At 38.5% G+C, this 19341-nt stretch overlaps 1 protein-coding gene across 3 annotated transcripts in view; it reads right to left on the bottom strand.

Annotated features, from left to right (window-relative positions):
* Positions 1–19052, bottom strand: part of LOC118764597 — a 61087-nt gene extending 42035 nt beyond the window's left edge. Inside the window, exon 1 of one of the 3 annotated variants that reach the window (XM_036505509.1) lies at positions 18904–19052. Coding sequence is in view for 1 of the 3 variants with exons in the window: in XM_036505507.1 (XP_036361400.1) it covers positions 17971–18055 (85 nt within the window). In the remaining 2 variants the exon portion in view is untranslated. Of the gene's footprint in view, positions 1–17970; positions 18582–18903 lie in introns of those variants that run through there. The other 2 variants (XM_036505508.1, XM_036505507.1) reach the window with 2 other exon arrangements.
* Positions 19053–19341: the final 289 nt, after the last annotated feature.

Below are 19341 nucleotides of genomic sequence, written 5' to 3'. Positions count from 1 at the left end.
CCAAGATTTAACCGCAATAAATATTCAGGAATAGTTCACAAGAAGTCTCTGGTCTATTCAAATGACTCCCTACATTTAATTGGTAGTTTTTGTTTCCAAATTAGTGCTGGAGATTTAATTAGTGCAATCAAAGAACTGGCAGATGTTCAGAGACCTGATACTTCTGTTGGATAAATGGAAATATATATCATCATCATCATCATCATTTAACGTCCGCTTTCCATGCTAGCATGGGTTGGACGATTTTGACTGAGAACTGGCGAACCAGATAGCTGCACTAGGCTCCAATCTTGATTTGGCAGAGTTTCTACAGCTGGATGCCACTCCTAATGCCAACCACTCTGAGAGTGTAGTGGGTGCTTTTTACGTGCCACCGGCACGGGTGCCAGTCAGGCGGTACTGACAACGACCTCGCTCGAATCTTTTTACACATGCCACCAGCACAGATAAGGCGATGTTGATAATGATCATGCTCAAATGGTGCCCTTTTACGTGCCACCAGCATGGAAGCCACTTGGCTACTCGGGCAATGATCACACTTGGATGATGCTCTTGGCACCCTACTAGCACGGGCACAAGTGCCAGTAAGGCAACGCTGGTAATGATCACACTTGAATGGTGCCTTTTTATGTGCCACTGGCACGAAAGCTGGTTAGCTGCTCTGTCAACGATCATGCTCGTATGGTGCTCTTTGCACCCCACTAGCACGGATGCCTGTCATCAAATATGATTTTGATTTCACTTGCCTCAACAGGTCTTCGCAAGCAGAGTTTAGTGTCCAAGGAAGGAAAAGGTACGCATAAGCGGGCTGGTTACGCTCCTGGTATGGGCCACAGGTTATGGTCTCATTTGGCTTGCTGGGTCTTCGCAAGACAGCATATTTCCAAAAGTCTCGCTTGCTAATCATTTCCTCAGTGAGGTCTAATGTTCAAAGGTTGTGCTTCACCACTTCATCCCAGGTCTTCCTGGGTCTACCTCTTCCACAGGTTCCCTCAACTGCTAGGGTGTGGCACTTTTTCACACAGCCATCCTCCTCCATTCTCACCACAATATATATATGTATGTAGTATGTATGTATGTATGTATAGCTGTGTGAAGAAGTGTCACACTCTAATGGTGAAGGGAACCTGTGGAAGAGGCAGACCCAAGAAGACATGGGATGAGGTGGTGAAGCATGATCTTCGAATGTTGAGCCTCATGGAGACAATGACAAGTGAATGAGACCTTTGGTGGTCTGCTGTGCTTGAGAAAACCTTTTGAGCACATGGCTGATACCAATGTCATGTCAATGGCACCTGTACCAGTGGCATGTAAAAAGCACCTACTACACTCTTGGTGTGGATGGCTTAAGGAAGAGCATCCAGCCCTAGAAACCATGCCAAACCAGACTGAAACCTAGTGAAGCTTCCCAGTTTGCCAGTTTTCAATCAAACCATCCAACCCATGTCAGCATGGAAAACAAACATAAAACGATTATATATATATATATATATATAATATACACACAAACACACACACATATCTATATAATGTGTGTGAGTGTGTATAAGGCAAGGTGGCAGAATTATTAGCAGACTGGGCAAAATGCTTAGCAGTATTTTGTCCATCTTTAAGTTCCATGTTCAAATTCTGCCCAGGTCACTTATGCCTTTCATCCTTTCGCAGTTGATAAAATTAGGACCAGTGAAGTATCGGGGTCAATATAATCAACTTACCCCACCCTCAAAAACTGCTGGCCCTGTGTCAAAATGTGAAACCATTATACACATACATTCTCTCTCTCTCTCACACACACACACACACACACACACACACACAAGGCCAAGCTGTTGGTTAAGATTAAGGAGGTATTTGAAGATGTTCTCAGTGACACACTGAGGAACACGTGCACCAGGTTCCAGGGCCATTACGAGGTTAGGGTGGAACAGAGGGTGGTGACTTTGAGTAAACTGCTACCTCTAGTTAAGGATGATAATGGTATATCCCATGTTTGGTACCACAAAAATGAGAAATAAGAACTCAATATGTGTAGTAGAATTTATTATTCATTCAAAGGTGAGGCTTCAGTGCTTCCGTATTCTGCCTTGCTACCTCATCCTCAAGGTAACAAAGAGGAAAACGTAATGTTATCATGGCAGGAAACTCAGGAAAATTAAGATACACACAGACAGAGGGAGAGGCAGGGATGGATAACCCGGCAGAAAAGCAGACAGGAAGAGAGATAAATAAATGCAGGTAGATTCATGGGAGATAGGCAGGTAAACAGACAATCCCATAATGAATTGACACCTGTACATCTTTGTTACTCATATATATATATATATATATATATATATACACACACACACACACTTTTACATTTATACCCCACACATATATTCATCTGTGTGTGTGTGTATATATATATATATAGTAGAATTAGGAGCAGAGTCGTTGGTACAGGGTTATCCATTTATGAAAATGAAAGAGATGGCTTTACTGATAATTTTTCCATTTTAGTAATTAAATATTTATGAATTATTAACACCCAATAATTTATAAACATCTAATTATTAAAGTGGAAATATCACTAAAGCCATTTCTATTCATTTTTTCAAATATCTCTCTCTCTCTCTATATATATATATATATATATATACACACACACACACACACACACACATACATACATATACACATATCCATGTCTTTGTACTTATCACCCTATGTGTGTGCATGCGTGTGTGTGTGTGTGTATGTTCTGAATACATAAATGGTTTGATATCTCTGATGTTTTCCACCATTTACCTGTTAATCTTTACATTCAGTGAACCATCAGCCATTTAAATAACGGTTGAAAGCCATCACACTCATCTTTCCCGCCATTTTATCATCACTTGCTAAACTTACTTTGCACTCAAACATTTTGGTATGTTTCACTATATATATATATATATATAAAACTGCTGTGTAACACAACATATGTTACTCACAAATGTAATTAAGCCATAGGCAATGCATTCCTTAATCCCCTTCTATCTTATAAATCCAAACAAATCTATTATCCCCATGTGTGTCTCTGACACTAGTAACAACATCGAGTTAAGAGACAAGTCAGCAAGGAAGCCTTGAAGCAGTTGCATGATTTGCTGAAAACAACAACTAAATTCTCTCAAATTACACTCAACTGTCTTATAAAGGAAGGTTACATTTTACAATGAAGGAGGTGAGCTTGCAAAATGATTACCAAGCTCGGCAGCATTTCTTCCAATTCTTTACATTCTGAGCTCAAATCCCATTGAGGTCAATTTTGCTTTTCATCTCTTCAGAGGTCAATAGAAAAAAATACCAGTCAAGTACTGGGGGAGAGGGGGTTGTGTAAACTTTTCCAGGGCCAGGTGGTACATTGTAAACTTGTGCAAGGTACTTGATTTAACATTTTTTCCCATCAACTCAGCTGAAAATGAACACTTGCTTAATGAACGTGTTGTCTTCTCTCATCTCCAGCTACCACATTGGGAATGTTCCACTGGGATGGGCAAGAAGGTGTCTATGGCCCCTATGCCTGCTTGTAGTTACAGAAGAATAAAACAAGCCATTTTTTAATTGTGGATGATGGTTATGGCCTGGTTGTTTTTTCTTTATTAGTACAAAATATTGTTAGGAGAAAGGATAGACTTGTGATGGCATCTGTCAATAAGAACTGGATATATAAAATAAAGATGAAGGTCTGTGTAGAGTGAAATGAAGTCCAATTATATATTTGATTTAGAGGCACGGTTTTTAGAGAGAAAATAAATGGAATTGTTGGGCAGCATGTATCAAATAAGAACCTAGAGTTGCAGGCTGGAAATTGTAAAGAAATATCATGTCCCCAATGCACACGTGAGTGTGTGTGTGATTAACCCTTTCGATTCCAACCCGGCTGAAACCGGCTCTGACTCTGAGTACAAATGTCTTGTTTTCAAAAGATCTCAATTAAAATCTTCCACCAAACCTTAGTCATAATTTATGTTCCTAACACTAGCTTAATGATAACTAAGTTATTTTACTAAATTCTTTGTTATATTTAAAGTAATTGAAAGAAACACAGAGAATTTCAACAGAAATATAGTAACGAAAGGGTTCAGAGAAAAATAATCAGCAGAAGACATAAGAGAAGGAGACCTCAGTGTGGTCACTCTATATGCTAGAAATAATAGCCTAAATTTCCTTCAATCCACACCCTTCCAACTGCTTCTAATGTCAATCAACCCAAATGTAGAGGTGTGTTTAACCCTTTCGATACCAACCCGGCTGAAACCACGTCTGGCTCTCTAGTACAAATGTCTTGTTTTCAAAAGTTTTGAATTAAAATCTTCCACCAAACCTTAGTCACAATTTATGTTCCTAACACTAGCTGAATGATAATGAAGTTACTTTACTAAATTCTTTGTTATACAGAAACACAGAGCATCTCAACAGAAATACAGTAACGAAAAGGGTTAAGGAGGAGGGAAGGTAAAGTTGTTGGAGCATTAGAAAGAATGCCTTATGGGATTTGTTCAGGCTCTCAGTGACTTGAAATCCCTATAAAGATCAATTTTGCTTTTCATATTATCAGGGTCAATAAAATATCAGCCAAATACTAGAGACGATCCTCCTCCTCCTCCTTCTCCTCCTCCTCTCGGAATCTGTCATATTGTGGCAAACAGCTGTTATCACACTGTAGGACAGATTGACTCTCAGTGAAATCCATTTTAAGGATCTTGTCACCACTTTCCTTTGATCAGTAAGGGCAGGTATGTTTTCTTCTGTCACATGGTCATCGTTATTCAACTTCCATATTCCATGCTGGCATGATTTGGATGGTTCGACAGGATGGAACTGGCCAGGGAGCTACATTGGGCTCCAGTATCTGTTTAGGAAGGTTTTCTATGGCTGGATGCCTTTCCTAATGCCAACCACTTAATGTGTAGTGAGTGCTTTTTTTCATGAGCTGACCAAATAACTTTCAAAACAGGACCTTTTGAAGGAATTGGGGTACAGAGTTGAGGGATGTGGCTTTGCATCAGGTGATGAGAGACTAAGACCTATGAACTGTTCAAAGTGTCCCTTTTTGAGAAATAGAACAGGATCGAAAGAACTACCAACACCCTCTCATAGAAACACTGATATGGTACTGGAACCAACCAAAGACAGAGGTGTTGTACAGCAGAAATGTTTATAACATCTACTACTAACCCATTTAGAAATAATGGCAAAAATAGACAGGATGTAAGGCACCATTAAAAAGAGAACCATCAAAGACAGAAAGAATATATGCCGCTTTATGGGTAGTTTTCTTTCTTTCTTTGACAATGTGGGAAATGAAGGACCAAAGTAGAATGGCTAATTAAGATATATTAATTCCTCATTACTAACCCTGACACAAAAAAAGATGGAATTGTGATGCCGACATGTATCTGCATATAGTTGTATGTGTATGAATGTATGTATGTGATATATATGTATAAGTATATACATATATGCACATATCCATATGTATATATGTGCACATATCTGTACGTGTGTCAAAAACTAAGAACAATACCAAAATCGCAATTTATTAGGAGGGGCCCCGTCAATAGATCTGAATATTCTCGTTAGCATTTAATGTGTATCAGTCCACCAAATTCTTTTTTTTTCTCATTTTTTGTTAGTCCCTTTCCTGTCTCCCACACCAATCTCGTCTCTGCATTCCACACCCAACCCCCACACTACTTTGCACTTTACAAATCAAATATCATTCTAATAAATAATAATAATAATAACCTTCCCCTCTCTCCCCCACATTTTCAACAATCTCCTCCTCTTGGGAACGGAATGAATGAATGTGCTGGATTAAATTTCTCGCATTTTTTATAAATTTTTGCTGGGTTTCTTTTTTGTTCTTTTAATGATTACAAATAAAATATAACAAAAACATAAAACCAATTGAAAAAAAAATAAAACAAAAGAAATTTTTGTTGGAACAAAATGCTATATAAAATATGTATCAGGGTAGAAATTTCATCCACAACATATACATGTGGCCATGCTGGGGCACCAGCTGTGGCCATGCTGGGGCACCAGCTTGAAGAACTTTTAGTCAAATGAATTGACCCCACTGCTTATTTTCTTCTTAAGCCTGGTATTTATTCTGCTAAGTTATGGGAATATAAAACCAACACTTGTTGTCAAGCAGTGGTGGTGGGGACAAATACAGACATACACACACACACATATATATATATATGTATGTATGTATATATATATATGTATATATATATATTCCAAATTTAGGGACTGGAGTAGATAAAATCCAGTCTACATATGTTTCATAACTAGCAGAACATTGGAAATAGCAAATTATCCAAACAAGGAGAAGACTGCAAGCTACCCTTCAGACCAATGATACTTTGATTATATGAAGTTTACATTATCGTTAGGAGATGCCGCATAAATTTATTGGGGATTTGAGACCAAATCCTTAGCCTGAAGAGTAGCTTGTAGTCTACCCCTCTTTTGGATAATTTACTACTTCCAAGGTTCTGCTAGCTATAAAACACACACACACATATATATATATATATATATATATATATATATATACATATATATTTTCCGAACTGTGGAAGGAACCTGTGAAAGAGGTAGACCCAGGAAGACATGGGATGAGATGGTGAAGCATGACCATTGAACATAGGGCCTCACAGAGGTAATGACAGGAGACCAAGACCTTTGGAGAAAGGCTGTGATTGAGAAGACTCGGCAACTAAAGTGAGATCGCAGCATTGGGCGATGCCAGTGTTGTGTGTCTGGCCCATTTAAGAGTACCCTTGAAGCATGGGGGTGATATGATATGCTTGAGAAGACCTGTTGAGTCTAGTAAAACCAAAAATGCAGCTGTGACCAGTGCCACCTGACTGGCCCTCATTCTGGTGGCACGTAAAATGCATCATCTGAACATGGTCGATGCCAGTGTCCCCTGACTAGCTCCCTGTGCCAGTGGAACATAAAAAGCACCATCTGAACATAGCTGATGCCTTCACTCCTTGACTGGCTCCTGTGCCAGTGGCACATAATAAGTACTATTTGAACATGATCGATGCCAGGCCCACCTGACTGGCTCCTGTGCTGTTGGCACATAAACAGCACCCACTACACTCTCAGAGTGGTTGGCATTAGGAAGGGCATCCAGCTGTAGGAACATTGCCAGATCAGATTGGAGTCTGGTGTAGCCACTGACTCTCTAGACCTCAGTCAAACCATCTGACCCATGCTAGCATGGAAAACAGATGTTAAATGATGATGATGATGATGATATATATATATACATACATATACATATATATATCACACACACAAGGCTTTGGTCAGCTCGAAGCTATAGTAGAAGACACTTGCACAAAGTGCAATGCAGTGGGACTGAACCTGGAACCATGTGGTTGGGAGACAAGCTTCTTACCACACAGCCACTACTGCACCTATACCTCAAGTTTTATATATATATATATATATATATATATATATATAAAATAAGGGTGGCTTGTTGGCATAAGAATTGTTTTGACACTTACTTCTAGCAATACTGGTGTTGAATAGCACCCTTGGTCGCTTCAGTAACTGACGTGTGTATGTATATACATACATTTATATATACATATATATATATATGTCAACCCTTGACAATACCAATCAACAATTCCTCTTAACAGATGGTGTCCTAATAAGCTTGTTGAGGCTTTTTATTCTTTCTCACGCCCACCCCCACCTACGTTTATTAATAAAGATTGGAAACAACAGAACTCTTGTCATGTGATTTTTACCACCCATCCACTCACCCAACATTGTTGTGCATAGGAAAGAGGGTGGGAGGAGTGATAGACACACGGACACACGGATACACACACACACACACGATGATACACTGACATGTGGACTACGATCGTCATGTATGTCGCTTCCAAGGTTAAAACCTTTCAACACTCACTATACAGCTTCAAATGTATTTGATGGATGTGTGTGTGTGTTGCATATATGCATACCGAGTGTGTATGTATATGCGTTTATGTATGTGTGTGTGTATGTATGTGTGTGTATGTATGTGCATGAACGTGTGTGTGTATGCATGAACGTGTGTGTGTGTATGCATTATGTGTGTGTGTATGTGCATGTGTGAATGTGTATGTATATGCTTGTGTGCAAGCACACGTGCATGTGTGTACATGTACATATGCATGTGAATGTATATGTGTGTATGTGCATGTGTGTGTGTTGCTGCCTCATTGCTTTGACGTTGCGTGATAGGTGCAAACGAGTGTAATTGTCTTGCAAACAGTGTCCTCCTCCTCCTAGAATGCTTCATGGAACCACTCTGGTCATGGGGAAATGCTACATTGCTTGGAAACACATAAGGATTAGTGACAGGAAAGGCATCTGGCCATAGAAAAATCCACCCCAACAAATTCCATCCAACTCATACCAGTATGGAAAAGTGGACATTAAAACGATGATAAAACGAAGATGTATAATATAAGAATATTTTATGTATAAGTGAAATAACTTTGTTGCTATCAAGTTGGTGATTGGAATATAAATCAGCATGACATTTTGATAGGTTTCAATTTTGATCACTTCAAAACTGGAAATTGTCATCATCATTGTTTGACCGTGGTCAAGACAATGGAATTTACTATGTTGCACCAGACTTCACGGTCCATCATAGCATTACGAAGGTCCTGTTGCTGGATGCCTGTATCCCTGAAGATTATGTCAGGGTACAAGAGTATCGCAAGCAGATGGCTTCCAGAGGAGAAGAGTAGAAATTACCTCGTTTTCAGCTCTACAACAATGTCCAGCAGACTGGACTCTTCTACCTTTCACAAGAGATGATACAGGTGGTAATTTCCCATATATTTGGGCCTAGGTAGGATGGTATCAAAAGGGATAAAGTACCATGCAAAAAACAAAAAGAAACAAAAAGATTGTTTTTGGAACTCATAAGAGTTTACAAAAGAACTACTATGGAGAGCAAGATGCATTTGGATGATGCAGAAGAATTTTCATCATAGCTTTTTTGATAATCTATGGATTATTACATTTGATGCCATGTACAATGCACCCTGGGCCTTATATGCAAAGTTGGGGTCTATATTACATTCTTTAGTGCACTAAAATCTTTTCTTTTTTCTGAATATGCACTGAAGTTAGGGTGCATCTAATATACCCTTGTGTATTTAATAACATCAAATATGGTAAATATGCTCATATCCATTTATCTGCCAGTAAGTTACTAGAATCAATTTAATCAACAATATATATATATATATATATATATTTCTTTACTGCCCACAAGGGGCTAAACATAGAGGGGACAAACAAGGACAGACAAAGGGATTAAGTCGATTACATCGACCCCAGTGCGAAACTGGTACTTTATCGACCCCGAAAAGATGAAAGTTGACCATGGCGGAATTTGAACTCAGAACGTAACGACAGATGAAATACCGCCAAAGATTTCGCATGGTGCACTAATGTGTCTATATATATAAAGGAGCACTATGTTGGTTACAACGATGAGGGTCCCAGCTGATACGATCAATCGAACAGCTTGCTCATAAAATAAACGTGCAAGTGGTTGAGCACTCCACAGGCACGTGTACCCTTAATGTAGTTCTGAGGGAAATTCAGCATGACACAAAGTGTAACAAGGCCGGCCCTTTGAAATACAGGTACAACTAATTTTTGCTAGCCGAGTGGACTGGAGCAATGTGAAATAAACTGTCTTGCTCAAAGACACAATGCGTCATCATGAATTGAACTCATGACCTTACAATCAAGTGCTGAATGTCTTATCCACTAAGCCACGTGCTTTCACATACATACATACATATATATATATATATATATGTAAAATTAATTCGATGACTGGCATCCATGCTAGCGGGGTGCAAAAAGGACCATACGAGAGTGATCGTTGACAGAGCGGCTAACCGGCTTCCATGCCAGTGGCACATAAAAGGGCACCATTCGAGTGTGATCGTTACCAGGGTTGCCTTACTGGCACTTGTGCCTATGTTAGTAGGGTGCCAAGAGCACCATCTGAGCATGATCGTTGCCAGAGCAGCCAACTGGCTTCCGTACCCGTGGCACGTAAAAGGGCACCATTCGAATGTGATCGTTACCAACATTGCTTCACTGACACCTGTGTTGGTGGCAAGTGTAAAAAGATTCGAGCGAGGTCGTTGCCAGTACCGCCTGACTGGCCCCCATGCCGGTGGCATGTAAAAAGCACCCACTACACTCTCTGAGTGGTTGGTGTTAGGAAGGGCATCCAGCTGTAGAAACTCTGCCAGATAAAGATTGGAGCCTGGTGCAGCCATCTGGTTCACCAGCCCTCAGTCAAAATCGTCCAACCCATGCTAGCATGGAAAGCGGACGTTAAACGATGATGATGATATATATATATATATATATATATATATAGTCTGTTATAATGAATCCATAAACATATATAAAACATCCAAGGGTATATCTTTTTTCCCTCTGAAGATATTATGCTCAGGTTATATACATTTAATATTTACTGAGTATTAATTGAAACAGCTGTAAGGGATGACAATTAATTTGATGTTAATAATAAACAATTATTGACTTCCCAGTCTCTATTTTCTTCTTTTATATATAATTCTAGATCCTCATGCTTCATTACTTCTTTGGAAAAAATTGTTCCCTCCCTGATGAAGAGTCATTCTTGGACCATCAGATCCCTCTCCCCATACATCATGACCAGGTACTTCATTGGTCACGATAAGTATTCCAGTCAATCCAATTAATGGAACAGCCTGCTTGTGAAATTAACATACAGGTGGCTGTGTACACCACAGACACACATATCCTTAATGTTGTTCTCAGAGAGATTAAGCATGAGAAAAGAATGACAAGGCTGGCCCTTTTGAATTACAACTCATTTTTGCCAGCTGAGTGGACTGGTGCAATGTGAAGTGAAGTTTCTTGCTCAAGGTCACAACATGCCACCAGGACTCAAACTCACAACCTTACGATCATGAGCCAAGCTCGCTAACCACTGAGCTACACTCCCTCCTCACTCAAACAGCACAGGAACTTATCTAAGCAAATGAACTTCATAGAATCAGCTTTGATGGTGCAGACCACTCCTACCAATTCCTCAGAATTGTTGTCGTTCAGAGTCACTACCTCTTTGCTCTTTTACTTATCTCAAATCTTACTTCAGTTGTTTGTCATCATTTCTGTTGTTTAACCCTTTCGTTACTGTATTTCTGTTGAGATGTTATGTGTTTCTTTCAGTTTATTTTAAATATAACAAAGAATTTAGTAAAATAACTTAGTTATCATTCAGTAAGTGTTAGCAACATAAATTGTGACTAAGGTTTAGTGGAAGATTTTAATTTAGAACTTATGAAAACAAGACATTTGTACTACAGAGCCAGAAGCAGTTTCAGCCAGGTTGGTATGGAAAGGGTTAAGTCAATATTTCTTCACTAAATTTTACAGCAATTTGTAAAAGATAAAAGACACATTTTTTCTGTTTTAAGCAGCAATCACTTAAAATTAACATCGACATTCATTCTGGTGGCCTTTCCCAAGAATTCCCACATAGGAATGCAATTGCCCCTGCTCCCCAACACACACACACACACACACACACACAAGCAGTCCTTCACTAGCAACAACAAGGGTCTGCAGATAAATCTGCCACTAATAGATGGAGATTTATATTTTTATTTTTTAACTCTTTCATATGCTTCAGTCACCAGACTGCGGCCATGCTGGGGCACTGCCTTGAAGAATTTCAGTTGAACAAATCAACCCCAGGATTTATTTTTTAAGCCTGGTACTTATTCTATCAGTTCCCTTTGCCAAACTGCTAAGTTACAGGGATGTAAACAAACCAACACAAGTTGTCGAGTGGTGGTGGGGGACAAACACAGATGTGTGTGTGTGTGTGTGTGTGTGTGTGCATACACACACAAATATACAATAGGCTTCTTTCAGTTTCCATCTACTAAGTCCACTCACAAGGCTTTGGTCAGCCTGAGACTATAGCAGAAAACATTTGCTCAAGGTACCACACAGTGGGACTGAACCCGGAACCATGTGGCCGGGAAGTAAATTTCTTACCACACTGCTACACCTACAATAATAATCCCCACCCCCTGCCCATGAACTAATGTGATTAGCAGTTGTTTGATGATTGCTAGCCATCGATGGGTAATTACCCTCCACTACTGACTTCAGAAAAGGGACCAATGTGAAGTGTAACATTCAGGTCTTCTGCAAGAACATTAGAATTTCTCTGAAATAGTTACAATTTGAAATTTTTGGATTGTAGAGTCAGTTCACACAGAGCCTATTAAACCTTTCAATACCAACCCAGCTGAATTAAAATCTACCACCAAACCTTAGTCACAATTTATGTTGCTAACACTAGCTTATTGATAACTAAGGTATTTTACTAAATTCTTTTTGTTATATTTAAAATTAATTGAAAGAAACACAGAGCATCTCAACAGAAATACGGTAACAAAAGGGTTAGAATATATAAAAGAGAAACAATTTTTAATCTTTTCAATATCAACCTGGCTGAAACTGTCTCTGGTTCTGTAATACAAATGTTTTGTTTTCAAAAGTTCTGAATAAATTCTTCCACCAAACCTTAGTCACAGTTTATGTTCCTAACACTAGCTGAATGATAAATAAGTTATTTTACTAAATTCTTTGTTATATTTAAAATTAATTGAAACACAGCATCTCAACAGGAAAGGGTTAAACATACTAGAAGCTCTCACAACATTATATCATTATCATTGCTTTGACCCTTTTGGCATTTAAACCAGCCGTATATAATGAACCAAAATATATGGCCCATCTATGGCCCAAAATATTCTTGCTTATTGTTTATACATCAAATATTCTTTTAATGGTTTCAGTCATAGGACCATGACCACACTGGAGCACTGCCTTAATTTATTTTCTATCAGTTTTGTTGTCACTTTAAAGCTGGAAGTTGGTCTATGATTGAATTTCAAGAAGCTGATCTTTCCTGGGGGTATCTTGGAATGGTTGGCTGGTCTGGCATCATTGTAAGTAGTTTACCCAATGTTTTTTTTTGTCTTTTATTTACTTTTTCAGTAAGAGTTCTTTTTATATTTCTGCTTTCTTTAGATTAACCTCTGAATATCAGACTAGTGATTTCAAAGATGGTATATTTGGAAGCTGATCGTGTCTACCAGTTGATGCATTAGAAGTCTCTCTAATACCAAAGTTTGGAACATAACCCTTCAGGATTTTCCATACATATATAACATATCTTAGCATTCAAGAGAGTACCAAAGCTTGAGTATCTCATACAAGATCACCAATTCTCAAATACTGACCAAATTTCCTAAAGTGAACCAGATGCAACCCAGAATAATGTATGAGCAAAGAAAGAAAAGAAAAAATCCTGGGGCCAAAGTCTCCTTGAACTAAGAGAGGAATGAGAAAAAGAAAAGAGATGAAAAAAAGACAAAGCTGAATAGGAATATTAGTGTGAAGTTTAGAAATATCAGTGTCACCTGTTACTTGGTTTTATTTTACCCCCTCAGTCCTTTAATTTCTCACTCCCTCTCTCATGCATACCAACATATATATATATATATATATATATATATATATATAGAGAGAGAGAGAGAGAGAGAGAGAGAGAGAAGACAGAAAGTCTATGAGGAATGTGGTCATTAAAGTTCCATACAGTGGTGGATTGATAGAATTATTAGAGAGTCGGACAAAATTCCTTGCCCTATTTCTTCTAGCTTTTTATCTCCTGAGTTCAAATCCTGCTGAGGTCAACTTTACCTTGTATCACTCTGAGGTCAATGAAATAAAGCACTTGTCAGGACTGGGGCCGATGTAACCAACTGACCTCCTCACCCTGCACCCAAAATAGCTGGCCACATGCTTTAATTAGAAACAATTCCACATTTAAGTCAAATCTTCAAAAACTTGATACATGATTTCAAATTACAGTGGAAAATAATTTATTGTTTCACCATTTTTTGTTTAAATTTGTCCAAATTTCTAAAATATTAAGGTTTTAAACTGTTAAGTAATTTTGAGGGGGATTTTTTTAATGCTTTTACCCTGAGAAGAATTTTATAGTTCAATAAAATTATATAAAAGCATTTTAATCTCATATTGTGAACTGCATGAGAGAAGAGAGAGTTGTGTGTGTGTGTGAAGGGGAGTGACAAGTGTGTCAGAGATGTGTGTATGTGACAGGGAGGTGTGTCTGTGTGTGACAAGGGTGTGTGTGTGTGATGTGTGTGTGCGTGTGTGACGGATGTGTGCATGTGCGACAGTGGGGGGGGTGACGGGTGTATGTGTGTGCACGTGATGGTCTGTGATGTTTACAGGCTGAAACACCAGCTTTTAGATTTAACATAAATATCATACACACACACAGTGGTAAAAAAAGGCTGAGACCACAGGAGCAGTTGATCCAGGTGGGATTTGAACTCTAAAATAAAAATGGATCCGTCAGAATTTCCAAGCATCAAGTTCAATTGATTTATCAGTTAAACTATCAGGTTCATTCAATAAACATGACTGAATATTCCACAGACAAGTGATGTACCATTGTTGTAATTCCCAGAAAGAACCAGCATGACTGGGTGCAGGGCAATTTGGTCAGCCCAAGGCTATAGAAGACCCTTGCCTAAGGTGCCACGCTGGGGGACTGAACCTGGAAACATGCTTAGGAAGGAAGCTTCTTACCACACGGCCACATCTGCACCTATGTATACACATACATATATACACACTTATGTACATACATACATAGATATTCTTTTACTGATTTCAGTCATTTGACTATGGCCATGCTGGAGCAATGCCTTTAGTCAAACAAATTGATCCCAGGACATATTCTTTGTAAGCCTAGTACTTATTATATTGGTCTCTTTTGCTGAACTGCTAAGTTACAGGAATGTAAACACACCAATATTACTAACACAATACACTGCACAAGATTCTACATAGCCTCATTCACAAGTTATGGGTCGACACACGGTTATACAAAATAAATATACATCCAGGACACCACACAACAGAATCGAAACCAGAGCCTTGTGGCTGCAAAGCAAAATTTTTTTTATTTAACCATTCAGCCATCGAGCGCCTATGAAGTAAAATGTTAAACACAGCGAAACATTTTGTCCTGCCAACCAACCAACCAACCAACCAGCCATCCTGTAAAGCAATTATGTAATTATAGAAAATTATATAAAAAGGAATAAGAAAGTAACATGATGAAGAGTAAGAGAAGAAAAAAGAATGATGCTGAGTGCAGAATAGAAGAGACAGAATGGTGGTGGTGGGGTTCGAATGGGGATAGAGGTGATGTAAGTGAATGACGAATTTACGATTAATATAGAGGGGGGGGGGTATATGGTAAATGAGTGATGTTAAGAGGAGTGTGTGTATATAATATACAAACGTGTATACACACACACACACACACACACACATATATAGATTCTTTTATTTGTGTCAGTCATTTGACTGCGGTCACGCTGTAACACCATCTTTAGTCAAACAAATCGACCCCAGGGCTTATTCTTTGTAAGCCTAGTACTTATTCTATCGGTCTCTTTTGCTGAACCGCTAAGTTACATAAACACACTAACATTAGTTGTCAAGCAAATTATATATACACATACACACGATGGGTTTCTTTAAGTTTCCATCTACCAAATTCACTCACAAGGCTTTGGTTGACCCGAGGCTGTAGTAGAAGACACCTACTCAAGGTGCCACGTAGTGGGACTGAACCGAGAACCATGTGGTTGGGAAGCAAGCTGGTTACCACACAGCCACTCATGTGCCTATATATATACATATACAACAGGCTTCTTTCAGTTTTCATCTATCAAATCCACTCACAAGGATTTGGTCGGCCCGAGGCTATAGTAGAAGACACTTGCCCAAGGTGCCACGGAGTTGGACTGAACCCAGAACCATGTGGTTGGGAAGCAGGCTGCTTACCACACAACCACTCCTGTGTTATATATATATATATAACACAAATAAGAGAGAGAGAGAGAGAGAGAGAGAGACAGGCTTCTTTCAGTTTTCGTTTACCAAATCCACTCACAAGGGTTTGGCTGGCTCAAGGCTATAGCAGAAGACACTTGCCCGAGGCGTCACCATGTGGTTGGTAAGCAAATTTATATGTATTTCGGGGTGAGGTTGAGTGGTAATAAGTTTGCTTTCCAACTACATGGTTCCTGGTTCAGTCCCACTGCGTGGCACCATGGGCAAGTGTCTGCTACTATAGCCTCAGGCCGACCAAATCCTTGTGAGTGGATTTGATACATGGAAACTGAAAGAAGCCTGTCAATATATATACACACACACACAGGTTGATTCAAAAGTCACCATACATAGGAAAAATAAATTTTTTTATAAGAAACGGTTAAATAAAAAAAACTGTTTCTTATAAAAAAAAAAATTATGTATGGTGACTTTTTAATCACCTTGTGTGTGTGTGTGTGTGTGTGTGTGTGTGTGTGTGTGTGTGTGCGTGCGTGCATATATATATATATATATATATATAAATATATATATAAAATCAATGGTCCACCACGAATCATAGGCGTATAATGCCGGTCTTTGCAGATTCGGTGGCGTATACCTCTTCATTAGGACTTAGCAGCTGAGTGGAATCAAGCAAACTAAGATAAAGTATTTTGCTCAAAAACACAACACATCGTCCAGCCCGAGAATCGAAACCACAACCTTACGATCATGAGAGCAACATCCTTACCATAAAATCACGTGCCTTCACACAAACTTTTATTTTTGTGATGTATCATTTTTCACACACAAAATTGTCGAAGCAAGGAATAAACTACCAGCTTCAGTTGTTAGAGGTCAGGACACTGCATCCTTCAAAAATTTTGGCTACTTAAAATCCTCCAACACTATTCCTGGCTTGTCAATGCATCCTTTCCTCTTTATCACCATTTTCTGTGCGTTTTTGTTTTAATCTGTGTCGCGTGCATGTACATGTAGCTTTCATTGCCGTGTTTCTTTACTTGGCTTATGGCTGCTTTTTTTTGCTCCCTCTTTTCCAGGGTGTTTTAGTGCCCCTGAACACTGTATACAATAAGCTCATTATTATTAAAAATTCTGGCCGTAGGTGCACAATAACGAAGTGTTTCAATATGGAGACTGAATCAGTAATGCCTGTCTCGTCTCCACAATTGTTTAAACGTTGGCTTCTCTGCGAGTTCTCTGGTCTTTTGACAGGTTTTATTTTAAATTCTCATTTATCCTCACACACCCTCCTCATCCAGTAAAGTAAGAGATGGGCAGCTTAATCACTGAACCCCTGACCACGAAACAGAATTTCTGGGTTCCAGGTACCATTAACAGGTGCAACATGACCTGGCCAAATTACTTTTTAATAAATATACTCATAACAAAAGAGGAAACTTTGATGAAAACACTTTTTGTTGGTTTCCAGCCTGGTTAGGTTTCAAATTGCAACCCTCGGCCAAGTAAATCTACTCCAGCATATAACCAGGCAAGAATTTCCAAGAATACCATATATGTTAAAACATTTAACTGAAAGATATTGTAATAAATTTGTCAGACAAGAGAAAACTTTCAAACAATCTCCAAACATGAACAAAATAAGCGCGAAGTACTAATACATGTATAAAACATAGGAATTTAGTTATAAACTTTCGCCATCAAAAACTTCTTCCAAAAGTGTCATGCAATTAATTAGAAAAGCAACTAAGTTCGATAAATATATTTTCATTAAGATACAAGTGAGTATTTGTAATGACATTGTAATTCATTTAGAAACATTCAGCTTTGGAACGGAATGTATTTGTGCAGGATATATATATTGCGTTTCAATTTCTTCGTAACATGCTGGCGGGGATAGAACTCACTCACCTGTTGCAACATCCAGCAAGTAAATGATGGCAGACAGAACAACAATTGCCACATCTTGGCTGTGAAAATCTCTTCCAGTTGACATATTCTGCGGTACATTATCCTGAATTCCCTTCCTGAGACCAGGTACACATTAAAACCATCGCCATCAAATAAATTCCATGAAAAATCCACAGAATTTTAATTTCTTTTATCTTATCTCATTCTCCCGTAAAAACAATAAAATTGTAACTCTTTCCTGGATCCACTCTGTCGTGTACACCTCTTACTTTTTCTTCGTTTCATTCATTCATTCATTCTATATAAGTAAGAATATCAGATTGCGTCCGCGCTTGGCTGTCGTCCGCTAAACAAACTGGTCGCATCTCTAATGAGGGTTTGTTTGAATTTGGCGGATAGATAAAATGTTATCATGTGACAATAGTTTTATCTAATTACAGGGATTTGCCTGTCTTCAAGCCTTACTGCTCACTTGTTGCATGTGTCAACTAATCATCGCCAGGACGGATTGCTTTTAAGCCGTGAACGGGGCTCATTGTTGCAGTAATTATATTAATACTTATGTTTATGGAAGAGCTTTGGGGACATAATAACACAGCAGGGTTTCTTTCTTTCTTTTCGATGAATGCTGTGAAGAAGAAGCAACTATAATATAATTGCTGCCAAAAACACATTCATTTACATAACGTAACACAACACGATGGAAGCATGTTGTGGAAAATATTCATGCTAGACATAGTCAACTCCCCCTCGAATTACATTACACGTTGGATAACGGAATATTGGGTTCTCTGCATGGAAGAAAATCATGGCATAGACAGGGCTGGAATATTTTAGATAATAGGTCTGCTATATAAACAACAACACCTTTAACCAGTTTATATAATTCTTTTACTCTCGCGATGAAATGAAAATCATAAAAAATACTTATACATTACGTTTGCTTCTTCTTGTCTCTACTCTTTTTGTCACATAGTTTGATCTAACGATGTTTCCTTTACTTCAAATAATAAAATCTGTTTGTTGTCATGTTATTTAACACGTATTATCCACAGGCAAAACCGAGTTACAGTGTTTTCAAACGTAAATTAATGGCAGATTTGCTGATGAAATTTAAATAAAGAATTTAGGACGACAAAGAATTAAAAAAAAACAAAAAAAACTCAATTTAAATCGAAGAAACACGGCAACTGACTATCAACAACTGAAATTCAAACTTGCCGGTACCTTGTTCACGTGATTGTTGATTCAATCAATATTTTCCCCTCACCGGCAATTAACCGTTTCTTCAGTGACTGCCTGCAGTTGCAGGTGAGTCATTCGTGAACAGGTAACGTTGATTATTAGAAAACTTTATACAACACCTGGCGC

The sequence above is a fragment of the Octopus sinensis genome, linkage group LG8 (genome assembly GCF_006345805.1).
Source record: "Octopus sinensis linkage group LG8, ASM634580v1, whole genome shotgun sequence".
NCBI classification, from domain to species: domain Eukaryota; kingdom Metazoa; phylum Mollusca; class Cephalopoda; order Octopoda; family Octopodidae; genus Octopus; species Octopus sinensis.
The sequence above is the reverse complement of the archived record's forward strand: the minus strand, read 5'-3'. Positions and strand labels throughout refer to the sequence as shown.